The sequence below is a fragment of the Tachysurus fulvidraco genome, chromosome 25 (assembly GCF_022655615.1).
Source record: "Tachysurus fulvidraco isolate hzauxx_2018 chromosome 25, HZAU_PFXX_2.0, whole genome shotgun sequence".
Lineage (NCBI taxonomy): Eukaryota > Metazoa > Chordata > Actinopteri > Siluriformes > Bagridae > Tachysurus > Tachysurus fulvidraco.
In genome coordinates this window covers 11,184,671-11,202,882 of record NC_062542.1, presented here as the reverse complement: position 1 = coordinate 11,202,882, position 18,212 = coordinate 11,184,671, and the positions used below count along the sequence as shown (strand labels likewise).

General features: G+C 37.2%; 1 protein-coding gene across 2 annotated transcripts; it reads left to right on the top strand.

The window, feature by feature from the left end:
- The first annotated feature begins 999 nt into the window (after positions 1 to 999).
- Positions 1,000 to 16,928, top strand: ezh2 (enhancer of zeste 2 polycomb repressive complex 2 subunit). Of its 2 annotated transcripts, none has more exons than XM_047808457.1 (20): positions 1,000 to 1,092; positions 2,978 to 3,101; positions 3,754 to 3,882; positions 3,974 to 4,093; positions 4,171 to 4,291; positions 4,838 to 5,011; positions 5,504 to 5,606; positions 6,328 to 6,491; positions 6,579 to 6,676; positions 7,165 to 7,399; positions 8,281 to 8,447; positions 8,544 to 8,638; positions 8,888 to 8,928; positions 10,116 to 10,241; positions 10,517 to 10,695; positions 10,879 to 10,974; positions 12,507 to 12,588; positions 12,666 to 12,746; positions 13,087 to 13,171; positions 14,116 to 16,928. In XM_047808457.1, the coding sequence occupies exons 2-20, from the start codon at positions 2,985 to 2,987 to the stop codon at positions 14,174 to 14,176; spliced, it is 2,274 nt and encodes a 757-aa protein (XP_047664413.1). In that variant the 5' UTR covers positions 1,000 to 1,092; positions 2,978 to 2,984; the 3' UTR covers positions 14,177 to 16,928. The 2 variants fall into 2 exon arrangements, with proteins under 2 accessions (XP_047664413.1, XP_047664412.1); XM_047808456.1 differs by having other exon boundaries at positions 1,034 to 1,389.
- Positions 16,929 to 18,212: the final 1,284 nt, after the last annotated feature.

The following is an 18,212-nucleotide window of genomic DNA, read 5'->3' as shown; positions in this document are numbered from 1 at the left end:
AAATTAACTTAAAATTTAAAATACTATATAGACACCTATCCCTAATGAGCAAGCCGGAGGTGACGGCGGTAAGGAAAAACTCCCTGAGAGGATATGAGGAAGAAAACTTGAGAGGAACCAGACTCATTTGTCCACCAGTTCAGTATTGTTTATACTTGCATTTAATTTTCTAACAAGCAAAAAAATTGCAAGAAATAAACACATTTGACGATAGAATCTTTGAGCTTAAACAAGTATCTCGGGGGGGTATCTCAGTCCTTTGACGAGACAACACAATGCTATTGGGTTCTTGTTGAAAGTATGTTTATAAGCAAAACTGGGTCAATCTAAACAATACATTAAAGAGATCCAAAGACCATCTGGATCATCATCAATAATAATAATAATAATAATGGAAATAAAATCGTAAAAGCTTCCTAAAATCAATTAAGGGGAATCCACTTCAGACAGCAGAATGACGTAATCACTAATTTGACGTTGTGCTTGTTACGTCACGGGAAATGGGCGGAGCCTAACACACCGGATGAACCCAAGACTAAAGGCTACAAGGATAAAAAAACTGACGTGTTTACATTAAGGCTGTGATCCTAAAATGAAACGAATGGGTTGTAAAATATAATGACATGCCAAGAGCGCATGTCAACATGTCAAAGGTGCGACATACATCATACAATATAGTGAAAGGAAACATGTTGTATTTGTATAAATATAAGGATAAAAACAGACACAAAAGCCCTTCGATGCCACAGTTTGCTTGATAATTATAAGCGAACAAAGGTCATACCGGCGTGTGAGGGGTCCGTTTATGTATACACTAAAATTGTGTTCTTTCAAATACACAAGAACAAAGGACAACTTCTCCACATGTCCCCCATTCAGGGCCCCTCACGTAGATCGCTGTCTGATTGGACGTTTCCAGTGCATCCTGTTACCTATCGTAATCCCTCATGTTCAGCTTCTTAAATGTGGGACGCTGTGATTGGTTAATTCGTTTTGGCGCTCGTTGATTCTGCAGCGCCCCAAAGTGGGCGGAGATAGAGAGCAGAGAGAAAGCGGGTTTGAATAGTTACAGCAACGGAAATATTGAAATTTGTAAGACGATTTCATTTTATCTTTAATTTTTATTGTGTCTTCGATAATTTATTAGAAGGAACCTCGACGAGTGTGAGCTCGGAAATAGAAACGGGTTGAGAGGAGATTTGTTGGCTTTGTTTAGCGAGCTTGCCGGTATCGGAGGTGCCGCGACCCCCCCTTCGGTGTTCATAGCTTAGTTAGCCGAGTTAGCTTAGCTTAGCTTAGCTTAGCTAACTGCTAATCTTTACCCGACGGATTCGTTTACATTCTGAACCCTGAATAGCTGAGTGTTTCATGTGGACTGGACTTCCAAAGGTATGACAAACATATACGTGTTGTTACAGCTGTTGTAGCTACATCAGGCTCGTCAAGTACTTGTAGGCTAGTCAGCAATAAATAATAACAATCTCCATAATAAAAGCTTTTTTAATTAATTGATTGTATATGTATATTTTTTTTTTAGTATTTTGTTCAGTTCGTTATAATTTGCTTTTGAAAGTTTCACTTTGTAGAAACATGCGAGTTAATTGTGTAGTGTGGAGTTAAGGATGAAGAAACTCACCCAGGAACTAGTTAAGGCAGAATTTACTCTTTTTTTTTTTTTTTTTTAGATTTTTTTTATAATACATTACTTGTTACTTTTAACAATCTTTCCGTTTGCGTGGTCTTTGACTTTAATGGCACTATTGGAGAGTTCATCCTAATCCTAATATTTCATCAACGCGCCTTTTGTTAATTTTTTTACTTTCTAAACATTTCATTAATTATATAACATATCTACTTTGCTACTTTGCATGACTATTTGTTTTTGCCCTTGACGTTTCCTGGAGTTCAAAGTGAAACTCTTATTCCATTGTGTTGAAAGATTTACAATGGTAATGTTTCCCAAAGCCTTTGGGTAGGTTTTAGTTGCAGCAAACTGTCATCTGGCTCCTAGTGCCCTTCTAATAACATGGTGTCTGAAGGAAGACAAACCAAGTATGGTGCAAAATAAAAAAAAATGTGTATAAATAAATAAATAAACAAACAATGTATAAATATTTGTTTTTTCTAAAAAATGCAATGTGGATTTCAATAATACAATTCAGGGTGCCCCAGTGAAATCATAATAATCTCCTGCACTTAAGCCCCCCAGAAAATTTGTGTGTGTATATATATTTATATATATAAAATGAGACATGTACTCAGAACATATGCTTATAATATGTTTATAATATCTATATGTTTTAAAAAAAAAAGGACATCACATGGTCTATAATTGGGGTAAAATTTTAAAATCCATGTCACACACACGTTCTTGTCAATAAGCTGTTACTATAGAAACAGCACGTTCATATAAACCTGTATCAGAATGAGCACATTAATATGAAACTTTTTCATACATTGCAGCCAGCACTACTGTCTAGAGCACCACTTGAGCTGTTGCAAATAATCAACGGTCAGATTTGAGAATTTAGCAGTACTGTTGTTTGACCATTGCACAATGTTGCAAATTTCAAATTGTTTCCAGACCCCTGTACCATTTGGAAGGAGCTCTTCAGGTAGTACAGTATGTAGGTAGACACATTTCTTTGGGTAGTGTTTGTGCTCCCGAAGTTTGCTGCTTTTTACTGTGATGTTCATATCAAAGTTCTGTTTAAGTTTGCAAAAACCGTGACAGACAGTTGCACTGACCTTTTAGTTACAGTCTGCAGAAGTCTCTGTGAGGTGATTAAGCTTGATGAACTCTCCTAAAAGTTTGTACTTGTGAATGATTTTGTGTTACTTCACACTTAGTCAGTGTCTTTCGCCTCCACTAAAATGGAGCTCTCTCCGTATGTTTGGTCAGACGTGAACAGCTTGATGGAGCACAGATTTTTTCATTTAACTTTTTTCCTTTAAACCTGTGCTTGTGTTTTTGCAGGGAAACCATGGGCTTGACTGGGAAGAAATCGGAGAAAGGCCCAGTGTGCTGGAGGAGGAGAGTGAAGTCCGAGTACATGCGTTTACGCCAGCTGAAACGCTTTAGAAGAGCTGATGAGGTTAAGGTAGGACTTCCCCAACCATAAAATCACCAAGAAACAGTATGAACTAGAAAGCATATCTAGAAATACATCCTTTGAAAAAAATGTCCTCTGGAGACATTGGAATGCATTTTATACAGAAGTGAAGTGAAGTGAAGTGACATATGGCTAAGTATGGTGACCCATACTCAGAATTTGTTCGTTGGGGGGGGGGGGGGGGTTGGTTGGTGCCTTGCTTATGGGCACCTCAGTTGTGGCCGGCCCGAGACTTGAACCCACAACCTTCGGGTTACACGTCAGACTCTCTAACCATTAGGCCATGACTAATCCCATGGGGTTTTATTTGGTGCCAATAGGGGCTTGTCACTAGTTTTTTGTTGTGAGCATAACAGCTGACATGTGTAGCAGTAAAGTTGTTGAATAGCTTTGTAAATGTTGCAAAAGTTATCCTTAGAAAAACCTGAAAAGTACATCTGGAAAGAGTTTAGTTTGTGATTGGTGTCATAAAATTCAGGCCTAACTCACAAAGGGAAAGATGACAACCCAAACCTTCAGAATGTGTGAAGCTATATGTTTCATTGTATAGTCATTGGCTGGTGTTCAGGGGGATGACAACCAAAACATAGGTAATGAGGAAACCGTGCTGAAACAGCTCAGATTTTTTTTGTCTTCACAGAGCATGTTCAACTCCAACAGACAGAAGATTTTAGAGCGCACTGACATTCTCAATCAGGAGTGGAAACTGCGGCGGATTCAGCCAGTGCACATCATGACACCCGTGAGCTCATTACGTGGAACAAGAGAGGTTAGCACTCAGCTTCTCTTGCAACAAACGATTGAGATGTAACATTGTGCGATTGCAGTGTTTAAAGTTCTACATGACTCTTGTTTTTCAGTGCACAGTAGACAGTGGCTTTGCGGAGTTCTCCAGACAAGTCATTCCTCTTAAAACCCTGAATGCTGTAGCTTCTGTACCTGTAATGTATTCCTGGTCACCGCTCCAACAAAATTTCATGGTAAAGTAATTAATTGGCAAAGAATCAAGTTCAGCTGTACAGCTTCTGTGACCTAATCAGGGTACTTTTTATTGTAGGTCGAAGATGAGACGGTTTTGCACAACATCCCTTACATGGGAGACGAGATCTTGGACCAGGACGGCACTTTTATTGAGGAGCTTATTAAAAACTATGATGGCAAAGTTCATGGAGATAGAGGTTTGTTAATGATTTCCCCCAAGTAATATTTATCTTGTTAAGCATAGTAATGGGTGGTAAGGACAGTTGATCTTGTAGACAGAATGTAGTCTTTTTGTCCCCAAAGTATGATTTTAGTTCGTCTGTACTGCATTATCATTGTGGATCACCTTTTACCTAAAAATTGAAAGAAAAAAACAATAATACTGCAAAATATTTTTTTATCTGCCTTCAGTATTTTCTAATCAAATAAAAAAAAGACAAATTATGACTATTGAGATCTGAGAGAAACGGTAGTTCTAGTTATTTTTATAGCCACTAATTGTGCAACAATATTACCCTAACAATAAAAAAAAAAAAGTATTCAAAGGTTCATGCTGTGATTACTTCCCTTTTTAATGCCTTCTGTAAACAGGTTATCTGTCTCTTGAGAAATGTATTTCAAATTGACCTTAAAAAAAGTGTAGTTATTAGCATGCATTTCTGCTGTAATGCTCAGATTTCAGTTGCCAGGATTTTATGGTCTCTCTTTTTTTCTTCTCCTTTTTTAAAATTTTTTTTTATCAGAATGTGGCTTTATAAATGATGAGATCTTTGTGGAGCTGGTGAATGCCCTCAATCAGTACAGTGACAATGAAGATGATGATGATGATGATGACCAACATGATTACAAACTAGAAAACTGTGATGCGAAAGACATTGCTGAAGATTCTCGCAAGGAACAGCTTCTTAACTCTGAGAGTAAGAGTTGTATTTTTTTTTTATATGACTGTGTATTAAAAGCATTAGTAGGCGTTAAATATATGTTTGTGTCTCAAAGGCACGTGTTACATTTATTTGTGCTATCTCTGCAGTTACAATAAGGCTATAGTGAGGTACAAATTATTTCAGGCTTGACCGTGATTAAGACCAGGCTTGTGGCAATGGCTTCAGTTCAGGAAACGTAGTGCTGATTTACAGCAACAAAAAACGCTTAACAGGTCAAACACCATGAGACTACACCAACAAGTGGTGCTGGTTTTCAGAGCCAGTAAAAACAGCACATTTTTAAAAAATTTTTTATTTATTTATTTATTTATTTATTTATTTATGCATGCTTGTTATACTCAGAAGAAAAGCTTATTATTAGAGAACAGTAGCACTGAAATGCCAGAGTATTGTTTGTGCTGTTTTTACTCTCTAAAATGTCTTGTGCTCCTAAACTTGTTCATGCTGGTGTTGTTGCGTTCATAGGTCGAAGTCGTGACTTTTCAAAAAAGTTCCCGTCTGATAAAATCTTTGATGCGATCTCCTCCATGTTCCCTGATAAAGGTTCACCAGAAGAGCTCAAAGAAAAGTAAGTCATCATGTCGAGAGTGCTGACGAGTTTTGTTCACGCAGCATAAATATTTCACATTAGTTCATATAAATTGTCTCAATATAAAACCTTGCTGTACTCAGGCACCATATTGAAGATGGTACAAAAAAAGCTAAATAAGTAAGATGAAAAGTAATAGTACACTGAGAGAGAGTGAGTTTACCTAAAATCCTACTGCGATTAGATCATCTTGTGTTTTGTGAACCATCATCAATATAGTTCTGATAATTATTTTTGCCTGATCTGGTCAAATATAGCCAATAGTTTCAGATCAGAATGGCTGTACTGATGTCAGTTTTCAATGCTGTAATTTCAATATCAGTAGAAATAAATAAATTAGTCTAAAACAAATAAGTACAATACTTACATGTACATGAGTGCTTAAGCACAAAACTTAAATTTAAAACGTGTCTCCCAAAATGGTCCAGAGTATCAACACACACACACACACAAACGACAGAACAAAGAATAATTGGCACAATTGTGATTGTGTCTAACTAAATTGTGATTAGATTTAGATCTAGATGATTAGATGTGATTAGGGGCTGCAGATGATTGGTTTGGGAACCAAAGTTTTAAACCAATGAAATAATATTTTGTCTCCACATATAATCTCTTACACCTTGGACAAGCATGCAGTGAAAATTTTGGCAGTAAATAATGACGAACAGTAAAGCTTTCCCCTTTAAACTATATACAGGTATAAGGAGTTGACTGAGCAGCAGCTCCCAGGTACCCTTCCACCCGAGTGCACACCCAACATTGACGGCCCAAACGCCAAATCGGTCCAGAGAGAACAAAGCCTGCACTCCTTCCATACACTCTTCTGTAGACGCTGCTTCAAATATGACTGCTTTCTTCATCGTGAGTCTCATCTCTGTTCCCACACATGGTGTCAATGAGAGAATGAAGAAAAGGTTTGTGATTATGGATTTGTGCTTTTCCATACAGCCTTTCACGCAACTCCAAACACCTACAAACGCAAGAACCTGGAGAATCTGGTAGAGAACAAGCCATGTAGCATTGATTGCTACATGTACCTGGTTCAGGTAAGGAAAATGAATGTCAATTTAGTTATCATGTCCTTGTTTACTCGTATACTTTTGCCTCTTACTACCTGACATATGACGTCAACACTCAGGGCAGAAAGCCTTATTTGTTTAAATGGTATATGAAGTATTCTATCAAGAGAACAGAGAGAACACATCTTTAAGTAGACTTTATTTTAAAAGGATTATGTTAAGCATTATGGCTCAAGACGGCAAACCTGCTAATAATTACTATATATAAATAGAAGTATTTCAGATGTTATGATTCTGATTGTGATTTGTAATGAAATAAAACCTTGTGAACCCCTTACTCCTTTCTTTCTGAAAACCATAGATTTAGAAAGTAGAATGAAAAAAGAAAAATGGGAAGGAAGAAAAATGAATTCATTTTAAATAACATGAATATAAGCATTAATACTAACTTTTGATGTATATATTATTTTTTTTTTTACTTTTACAAAATTAACACAAACTGAAATGCACATCAGGATGGCATGGTGAAGGAGTATGCAGCTGGTGTGGTGGCTGAACGAGCGAAAACCCCGCTGAAGCGTTCAACAGCCAGACGCAGAGGCAGAGTTGCCAACAGCAGCAGGCCAAGCACACCAACCGTGAACGCAGATACCAAAGACACAGACAGCGACCGAGAGGGAGGGACAGACACCAACGACAGCAATGATAAAGATGATGATGACAAGAAGGAAGAGACCACAAGCTCTTCAGGTATGAGTTAACACCCCTCTAATAGATCAGCAGGGGTTTAGATATCATGCGTATTTACGCTTCTTTACTTGGAACTGAAGTCAAATTACGCAGCTTAAAACCTTTGCAGTGATTTCCACTATACAAAGAGCACCATAAGTTTTTATTCATCTCATGTTTCGTCAATTATGCCCTGCCCAACACTGTAACATTCGTAGAGGATACTTCTAAAACCGATTTGTTTACATATGTCTGCGTACAGCTTTTTCATGTTTCCCAACGTAGTCAGGCCCAGTGCATCATTTATTTGGAAATCCCAAAGCGATGGAAAGACCCAAATCGTTGCGAAGAGAACACCAGATATTGAAACCTAGCAAAGACTAAGGACATACAACATACAGTATCAAAATGGCATTTATTAAAACAAAAGGACTAACTCGCACTATACTGGTAATCAGGTACTCTACCTATTAGGGAGCACAGTACCCTCCTTCTCATGAAGAAGAGTACAATACTGAGAGCAAAAGAGTACTGTGCTCAATTCCACGCAAGGAAGAGGTTATTGTATTCATGTCTTGAAGAGTCCCTGACCTCAGAATACAATTAGAACAAAGTATATTTAAAAAAGCATGAGGATTTGATATTGTAGCATACACAGTAAAGCTATTTGGGATTTCTTATAGTCTTCTTGGAATTTCTGTAAAATCTTAGAACCCTAAAGCTAAATTAAAGCTTGAAGCACTTGTGCTTTGAATGAATTGAAAACTCCTGGTTTAATGCCACAGACAGACACCCAATCACAGTTAAGCATCAGGTGTAGCAGCAGACATGTTACTGCACATGTTTCTCTAAGCTGTTATGTATTCATTTTTGTGTAAGTTTTTATATTGCTTTATGTGTAGAGGCGAATTCCCGCTGCCAGACTCCAGTGAAACTGAAGATTCCCGATCCTCCTGAAAACGTCGACTGGAGCGGAGCAGAAGCCTCCCTTTTCCGTGTACTCATCGGCACTTACTATGACAACTTCTGTGCTATCGCTCGTCTCATTGGCTCCAAGACCTGCAGACAGGTGAGTGGGACAGTACATAGATTTCAGATGGCTCTTATTTTAAAGAATTATTTGCAAACTGTTCATATTTAATAAGTCTTTTGATTCATTTGCTAGGTGTATGAATTCAGGGTAAAGGAATCCAGCATCATTGCACGTGCACCTGCTGAGGACGAAGACACACCTCCAAGAAAGAAGAAGAGGAAACACAGGTATGTTCAAGTGCGGATGCTTACATTTGCATCCTTTTTCTTTTTTTATTCACCTGTAGTATTTCCACTGAAATGAAATTCAATTAAAATTTACTTGTATCGCGCATTTTAAACAATGGACACTGTATTAAAGCAGCTTTACAGTACATAAGAAAACTAATACAAAAAGTTTAATATTATACAAAGAAATTTGAAATCAATGTTAGACTCGTATTTAAATGAAAGTAAAAGTTACTGTTTCTGTTCTAGGTTGTGGGCAACACACTGTCGAAAAATTCAACTAAAGAAAGGTTTGTTTGTTTATTAACTTTGTTTATTGGAGTTAATAGTTTTGCGTTTGCGAAAGTAAAGCAGAAGACTTGTAGTTTTTCAGGAAAACACTGTACTGCAGTGGTGTCCATCTCTCATTCCAAAACCATGTGAACATTTTATTCATCATACGAATCACATATTCAAACAGCAGGCAACTAATGCCCCTTTTCCACTGAGGCAGTTTGAATGCTGGTTTGGAGCCAGAGCCTAATTTAGAAGCAGTTCTTTCTGTTTCGACAGCCAAAGCACCGGCTCTGAACCAGGAAAAGTGGTTCTTAAGTAGCACCAATAGCTGTACTGCAGTTGCTGGTCTAGACTTAAGAACCGCTTGCGTTAGGGGCTGTGGGCGGGGCTGTGGGCAGGGCTACTGTTAGCGCATTTAATAATGTACCTAAAGTTTACTAATGTTTAATACACTTTTACTTTACCGCAATATGATACATTCTCGGCACACGTGATAGTTTGTAGCTGCATGCTAAGGCTAAATTTTTTTCTGTGTTAATGATAAAATAATGTTATGTACTTTCTCGATTACAACCTCCGTTTATACAAATTACACGGAGCTGCACGGAGACGTTGAATTCGCTGTGTTTGGATGCTAATGTAGGTTCACAAAGCCATGAGCATTAACAGTAAAGCAACATCCACCCTTGTTGTTGTTTGTGTTTGCCGTTGCTGCGCTGGGAAACGTGACCTGTATACAGTGACCTCAGACTCGGCTCCGTGATGGCTCTCTAGCCAGTGGAAAAGCAAACCGGTTCTTAGAAGGTTCACCAGTAGAACCAACTTTGAACCAGCACCAGCTCTGAACCGGCACTCGGTTCTTTTTGGTGGAAAAGAGGCATACGTAGACATCTTTCATTTCAATACAAAGTAAATCACTTTATTTAAATGAGTTTGAAAAATAGAGATTCAAACCTCCTTTAAGACAGATGAATCATTCTCACACAACGTTTAGTTGATGCATGTTTTTATAAATCGGTGAAGCTTTACTGAAAATTATTATAGTGTAGTTTCTGATTAGTTATCGATCAAATCATCATATCAGTCTAATTAATTACCACTATGCAGGGTCTTTAATTGGTATACATCAAGACAAGTGTACCATAAACAGAAATGATGTGGTGGTGTGTTGATACATGTTTACATCTTGTTCTCCTCACAGACGGTTCCTCTAATCACGTCTACAACTACCAGCCCTGTGACCACCCGAGGCAACCTTGTGACAGCTCCTGCCCGTGTGTCACTGCTCAAAACTTCTGTGAGAAGTTCTGCCAGTGCAGCTCGGAGTGTGAGTTTAGACTGTTCATCAAGACCCAGACGAACAAATCCAATTAAATATCTTGTGGAGACTGTTTACAATTTGACATTTAAAAGTTGTCACCATCTAAACAACTTGTAAAACACACATGCATCCAATTATTTATTTAGGGAAATTTGTTTAAAGTTAATGTTTAAAGCAGAATCGTGGGAAGTTAAGGCCACCCTGTTTTCAACACCGTATAGCATATTGTAACATGTTATATGCACTAGTATTTTCAGCCATGTTTTGTGTGCTGTGTGCAGGTCAGAATCGTTTCCCGGGCTGCCGCTGCAAGGCTCAGTGTAACACAAAGCAGTGTCCATGTTACCTGGCCGTGCGTGAGTGTGACCCCGACCTCTGTCTCACCTGCGGAGCTGCAGATCACTGGGACAGTAAAAATGTGTCCTGCAAAAACTGCAGCATTCAGAGAGGTGCCAAGAAGGTGCAAAATTTTTAAATATATTTGTTCTCGAATTATATAACCCCAATTCCTCAAATTGCACAGGACTTCATATCATATCTATGTTTATTAGGATTCCGAATGGATGAAAACCATGTGATATTTTTATCACACTACAACATTGTTTATCATAGATTTGTCTCCTTCAATCCTGTTTGTGTTTAGCATTTACTGTTGGCACCATCTGACGTGGCCGGATGGGGCATCTTCATCAAAGAGCCAGTTCAAAAGAACGAGTTCATTTCCGAGTACTGTGGAGAGGTGAGTGCATTTAAAAGCAAGCTCCACTATTTGTAAAGGTTTTACCAGTAACAGTGATGAGCACATCATGAAGAGTTAGAATAAACGAATGAATTAATCCTGGAAATAACAGCTGCTCATATGCCATTATGTACACATTTTATGATTCTAATGCTGTAGAGGTGTGCGTGTGTGCTCCGATTGATGACTAAATACAGCTGGATGATTTTCTGTGGTGGATAAGGCTGGGTGTGGCTTTAGGTTCAAACTAGTAAACCAATGTGTTTGAACGAAATGATTGCATATACACTCAAAATGGCTTGTTCAAATTGGCCAATCTCAGAATCCGAACGGATCAACACAAAAGAGGAAAAGTCCTAAATTAGAATAAACGAATGACAAAGCCGTTCATTTTTTCTGATTGGCCGTGTGGGTATTACGTCATCAGTCGCTAAGAGCAGTCTGGATTCAATGGATGTTGTTTACTGCAAGTATCAGACCTAGGTAAGAGTTAGTTAGGTGTAAAATTTGACTGCAGTTCACCAGAATATTATTAGCTGGTGCCTTACATTAGCAACTATCAAGCATTTATATATTAGGTAATTACTAGTATTGTACTTGTTGGTTTGCACTATTTTAGCTCTCTAACCAATGTCCTTGACCTACACTGTCTGAAAGGCTTTGCCTATTGTTCATACTTTGTCTTCAGGGTCTCTGCTCTGGAGACACTTCCTCCAATTCAGACCAACTTCTGCCATGTTGTTAAATCATGTATACAGTCATTATCCAGGATGAGGTCATTGAGGTATAACAATGGCGAGCTAAAACACACAACCAGCCACTCAGTTATTTAGACTGACAAAGATGATGGTGTGCTGACAAATGGTTTCTCTGTTCTTGCTCGCAGCATGGTGCTCATATAAATAACATTAAAAATGTGGTTTTGTGTGTGTTGTATTTTAAATGAGAAATTTTATTCCTACTTAAGAATTAGTAATGACTAATGAAATTGCATTCAGCATCATTTTAGAATTGTCTCTGTTGCCAAATCTTACATGTAGGTTGTATTTCTGAAAGCTTCATCAGGCATTCCTCAATGCCTATAGCATTTAAAATAAGTTCTGAAATTTATTTTTTTTTTGGCCAAAACAACTTAATGCAGTTAAAATCAAATTAAATTCTCAGTAATGAGCATTAACGATTGTGTGTTGGTGTTTGTTTATTTTGCACAATGGTAGCATTATTTGTTTCATGAGCATAAATAATAGCATTCTTGATCTCACTTCTTGCACTAAATTCACCATTAGTTAACATTTCTAACCCAGATTAGTTAACCCTGTGGCTCAGTGTCGGCATAGTTACACCAGAACCATAAAATAAAATATAAGAAATATGCATTGTTTGTATTTTATTCTAACTCTAGTCAAACTCTATCCTGTAACTCCGTTAACTCATGTCATTTCTGTATTGTTGCAGTGTTTGAGCAGATCCTAACAACTACATAAGTATCAGGGGTTTTTTTGTTTACTATTATCTTTTTCTGTTTTCTGTAGATCATCTCCCAGGATGAGGCTGACCGCAGAGGAAAGGTCTATGACAAATACATGTGTAGTTTCTTGTTCAACCTTAACAACGGTAGGTCGATTCCTTCTCTCTCATGTTACAAGTTTGTGCTCTTTTGCAGTATTTGTATAACTTTTTTTTTCCTTCAGATTTTGTTGTTGATGCTACGAGGAAAGGCAACAAGATCAGGTTTGCCAATCACTCTGTCAACCCCAACTGCTATGCAAAAGGTAAGACATCACAAACAATGACGAACAAAAATTAAAAGTACAGTGTTCTCGTAACACCGAATATCAATAATCTTAACAAAGGTATGTTAGATTTCTGAAGATTGCGTCTTAATTTTGCTGGAGATTCAAAGTTAACGTAGCTAATAAGAGTGTCAGACTTGGGTAGACGGTGAGTGATAATCTAAAGGACATGGTTTCAGTTTGATTATGAAATCATTTGAATGTAAACTACTGCGCCACATATTTTAATGGCTAGTGTCTGCTGATTTCGACATGCATCCTGCATGATGTATGCTCGCTGAATTACAGAAATAAGTTTGTATTTTTTCCTCCTGTTTAGTTATGATGGTTAATGGGGATCACCGAATAGGCATTTTTGCCAAGAGAGCCATACAAACTGGGGAGGAGCTTTTCTTTGACTACAGGTAATTGATGGCTTTAACTTTCTTTACACTTCATCATAGACAGGTTTACTACATGTAGATGTGTTCACTCAGTAGAATGCAATTCATGTTTCAAACCTTTCTGTGTCTCATTATGACCAGCTCATGATTCCTGATGACACATGGTATAAAAGAACCTTTCTTTTCCCCATGCCTCCACTGCTCTTGGCAGAACAGTCGATCATTGCTGCCTGAATCTGACATACAATTCTTCCCTCCAAATTTTTTGTTGTTTGTCTTTCTGCAATATTTTCTTATGAAATAAGCAAGCAACCATCCATCATAGTGAGTTACCGACAGTCTCAGGGCCGACAAATTCTCAAGTTTATTTACATGAGAATGCAATATTTGAATTTTTGACATGCTTCATTAAGAACCTCTCTTAATCTTTGTGCAGCATGTGATCCATGTCTGTGATTTGCTTGTGTGCAATTCCTTATGTGCAACAAAAACATTGAAAACTTCAACATTACCTACTAATTTAATTTTAATCCAGTTTAATCTAATCTGCATTTGAAGACTAATTTGGCTGAGAGCTTGTTTTTCAAGCTAAGACTGAAATTTTAAGAAGCAAGCATAGTATTAGTGCCCCTGGTTTTTGTGGTGCATTGTGGTATTTTATTAGCGTGAACATTCCAGTTCACTCCTTCCTTAAAATGGCCAACTCCCTGGTCATGTGCCCTGACTGTTGAAATAGTCTGCTGCTTAAGACACACCTTTTTATTCGCGGTAACGATTCTTCATGTGATGCTAGTGATGCTTGCACAAGCTAATGACCCTGAGTCTTAAGTTTAAAAAGACAGAAATCAAACTTTTTCATGAACCCCTGCATATGAAATGTCTCAGCACTCTATATAAGCAGAACATTTTGTGCATTCCCAACCTGTACATTATTATTTATCCTGTTTTTCCTTCCTCCTTTTTAGATACAGTCAAGCAGACGCTCTCAAGTATGTGGGCATCGAACGTGAAATGGAAATTCCATGAATCTGTCTACCTCTGGAACAAATGCCTTACACTCTTCAGGAATTTTCTCTCCACATGACGTTTCAATACGTTTCGATACTGGCTTTTATAGGACAAGGTGATCTGCCAACTTGGATATTTCTAGTAGTTTTTTACACTTCTGTCTTTTCTGTCATTGTTTTTCTTGACCAACAGGCAAACTCTGGGAATTCATGTTTTGACAGTAACTTGAATATTCACTTGTTTACAGCTTCCAGTTTAGTAGAGATCAGTCACTGTCTAATGGGCTGTTTGTTTTCCAGTGTACCGAACGTTTTTATTATAGAATTTTTTTTTTTTTTTTACAGTGTTCTATTTTTTATTTTTTTTTGCAACCATTCAACGTCTTTCAACCTTTGGACCAAACTGACAGTAAACCGTGGGTTCAGCACCAGTTTATTAGGTACCAGATCTGTATATGGGCTGATTTATACTGAGCTTGCAAAACCGCAGGCATTTTGCGCAGATAATTGCACATATTATGGGCATGTGGGTCAGTGGTGAGCGTCCCAAAACAGTGTAGGATTTTACTGTAGCACAGAAGCAGCAACTGGACTAGATGAAGTGATTTTGCTCACCTCAGTATTATGCCTTCATTTATTTATTTTTATCTACACCCCAGACTTTTCTTTTTTTTCACTGGTTATTTTGTAATAACTTGTAGACGATCATGTAAAGTAGCGTACACAAGACTTGTGGATGTGCTGTTATAGGAAATAATCAACATCGGCATGGTGTGATGCTACCTGACGTGAAGTGGATTTACCGTTACTACCCTGGAGTTGATTCTTTTCCAATAACGGCACGTCCCAAAGTTTATTCATTCCTCTAATACCACCGAGGTTTATTTGCAACATGTTCCTGTTATCGTTATCTCATATGTTGCAGCAGCCATAAACAGTAGTAGCATCACTAGCCTCTTAAGGTAATATAACAAACACCACTGTTGGTCATTGCTAAGAAACAGCGTAGTGTGTAAAGTGTGTTAAATGTGTCTTTGCATAAAACTTCATGATATTAAAAATTCTTATTTTAAGATACTATTAAAGTGGTTAAATACAAACCCGTCATTTAAATTATAGCCAATACTGCTCTCAGTGCTGATGTAATACAGATTAGAGAATTCTCCAATACTGTTTTACAAGTGTGTTCATTGTCTTCTAGTTCGGGTCTCTAGTGTCAATGCTACCAGATACAATTCTTTGCTCAACCAATCAGAGTGCGCCCGACTACTCTTTACCTATAAACCTTTTCACACACATGCTTACTTGTATCTTGAGGAATCGGTATAAATCAGCCCTACCTAATAAACTGGACTAACTATGCTACACAGGCCTTCATCATGCTGAGGTGTTTTGATCTATTTGTAAACCAAAGTCACTTGTCTGCCAACAAAAGCATCTACAGAGGTATCCTGTACTTTCTGGACTGCCAGTGAATCCAGTTTCTATAAATTAAATGAAAAAAAAAAAGTAAGTATTAAAAGGACAAAGAACGGATAGATACAGTATCTAACTCGCGGTGCCTTGAAATTACACTGAATTGTTTAGGTGTCCTAAAATGTTGGTGATTTGTGTATTGAGTTTGTCGTATGCATGAACAAAGATTTCAAATGGAGTAGAAATCAGAATCAGGGAACTTTTTGATGTTTGTTTTTGTTCTTTTAGAAATCTTCACAACTTTTGAGCAGCTCCTTGCCAGACTATCACTGTAGGAAGGAAATGTTTGGACAGTTAGATGGTCTTCCTGTTGTTAAGTACTGGGTCCCACTATGTTCTGGCAAAGTTTTTTTTTTATATATATATATATTTATAAAATCTCACAATCAAGAGCACAAGTCAGTCAATAACATTCTCAATCATTCTCAAAAAACCTTTTCCTAATCATTCAGTGTTTCTGAAAGGTATTGTTTGCTCTGTTTGAGCCTGGATTACTGATTTATTATACTGTTAAGCATTGATTTAGACCTAACTGATGTATTGAGCACCTTTTCTTTAAAGCTATAGTCAGCCCCTTATTTCCTCCAGACAACACGCCTAGGCTAGAATGGCTGAATGTTATGGAAGTGCAAGAAACACTTCCTCGTCCTGATGGAATGGATACTATTAGTTTATATCAATTGTCTTTGTTTCGTCCGAGCTTTCAGGAGCCACAGAGTCTGAAATGTGTTATTTGCATAGATTTTGTGTGTATATATCAATTTTTTTTTTTTTTTAAATAACTGGTGCTTCGTGAGGAAAAATTCACTTTATAGAAATATCACTTTAGGGTTTATAAAAGATTAAGAAGCTAGTAACTAGCCATGGAGTCACTTAACTGATGGAATGGTGCTCTTACTTTCAACGGTAAATACATCATGTACTGCGTGTACTGAGATGTAATGAATCGTCACTTGCATACAGGTCGTCAGCGTGCAGTCTGTGATGCATAGCCAGAGGTCTGTGATTTTTTTTTTTTTTAAATGTGGAAAGGACAACCTACCAGTATGAAAGTTCTTCTATTTATAATGAAGCTTTTATTATTGTGCTTAACTAGAATCGAATGGGTTTAATCTAAACTGCAAACTCCACAACAAAGAAGTCCTGTAAATATTCCTTTGGATCTAATGTGTTGGTCAATGGGAAGCTGAGGGATGAAAAGCTCTACATCTATAATAAATCGACAGAATATTATCGTAGACATCTTAATGATGTCCCTGCATTCTGTGATCAATACTCTGTGATCAATAATGGAACAGTATAATAAATGATTCAACATTATTATGCAACGCTTAATGTTAAGTGTTACTGGAAACTTTTTCTTTTGGAGTTTGGAAGATGAATGGTGCTAATCTTAACGGTGTGAAGTCAACTGTGTTAAGGTAAACGTTGTTCTGTATAAATAAGTTACAAATGGTACGTAAATACCACACCATAGGTGCAGGTATCTTCTCGCTAGGATGTGTCCAAACAAGTTGGATGACCCATGAAATCCAGTCCCTCTGAATATGGCTATGAGAAGTTGTGCTAAATCCACAGCAATAAGATCAGCTTCCAATAACCTACATGTGAAGATATTTAACTGTCGCTATTTCTATACGCAGATTCTGCAAGCAGTTTTGGCTTTTCTGTAATTTATTTAAAAAAGAAAAAGAAAAAAATTGATGTGATTTGCCAAGTAAATTCTTAATAGTTTTCTCAGCTCGAGTTTGATAGCTTCTCACCAGCTTGTTTCTCCTGAAATATTCAGTCTTTTTTTTTTTTCCCTGAGGGTTTGTGACCACTCTGTTTCTCTCTGCCTCTGATTGTACAAGGTGCTGATTTTTAAATGTTTACAGATAATATTGTTAAAAGTAATAAAAAAACCCTAAAATGAGCAAATCTGCTATATTCATTTATTATTGTTAATTCTTCTTATTATTAAACACATCTCTGAATTGTATGATAACACATGAATGCGTTATATCTTCAACATGAGACATTATGTGCCTCATTTGGGGATTATTTTGTTTTAACAAAAATCTCAAAATATCCTAAAAACTTAATTTAAGAAGAGACTTTGCAGATTTATTGTCTGAGATCAACATCAACTATTTGTCCCACTTAATAGCTAGGTCATGAGAAAATACTATAGTAACAAATCGCATTGTGCTGCTCCATATACTGTAAATGGATTTCGAAAGATGTAATCAGGGAGATGGTTATAGTTTCTTCGAGATGTGTATTTTTCACATTTATGTCACGGACCTAATTTTTTAATTCCCAAAAAGGAAACCTTCACGAACATGAAGGTGTTTTTCCAGATTTTTATTTTTGTAATGAAAGTAGCAGAAAGTAGAATTTGATGTCTGTCTTGTTATTAATTTGCATACCGGAAATATCCATAAATATACTTTGCTCTATTTTTTGATATTTGGCCTTGATCTGAACTTTGACACAGTTTGGAAAAAATCCAAAATCAAATCAGTTAATGTGCTAATTAAAATGAATTCATTTAAATGTTCTCCTCCAGGATCTCTGGGTTCCTCCCCAAGACATGT

What these genes read in the sequence shown, in the direction of transcription:
- ezh2 (XM_047808457.1), top strand. Translation starts at nt 2,985, where the DNA reads ATGGGCTTGACTGGGAAGAAATCGGAGAAAGGCCCAGTGTGCTGGAGG. An exon ending in CGCTCCAACAAAATTTCATG is followed by an intron (nt 4,094 to 4,170) that starts GTAAAGTAATTA and finishes TTTTTATTGTAG; the next exon opens with GTCGAAGATGAGACGGTTTT. An exon ending in TTTCCGAGTACTGTGGAGAG is followed by an intron (nt 10,975 to 12,506) that starts GTGAGTGCATTT and finishes TGTTTTCTGTAG; the next exon opens with ATCATCTCCCAGGATGAGGC.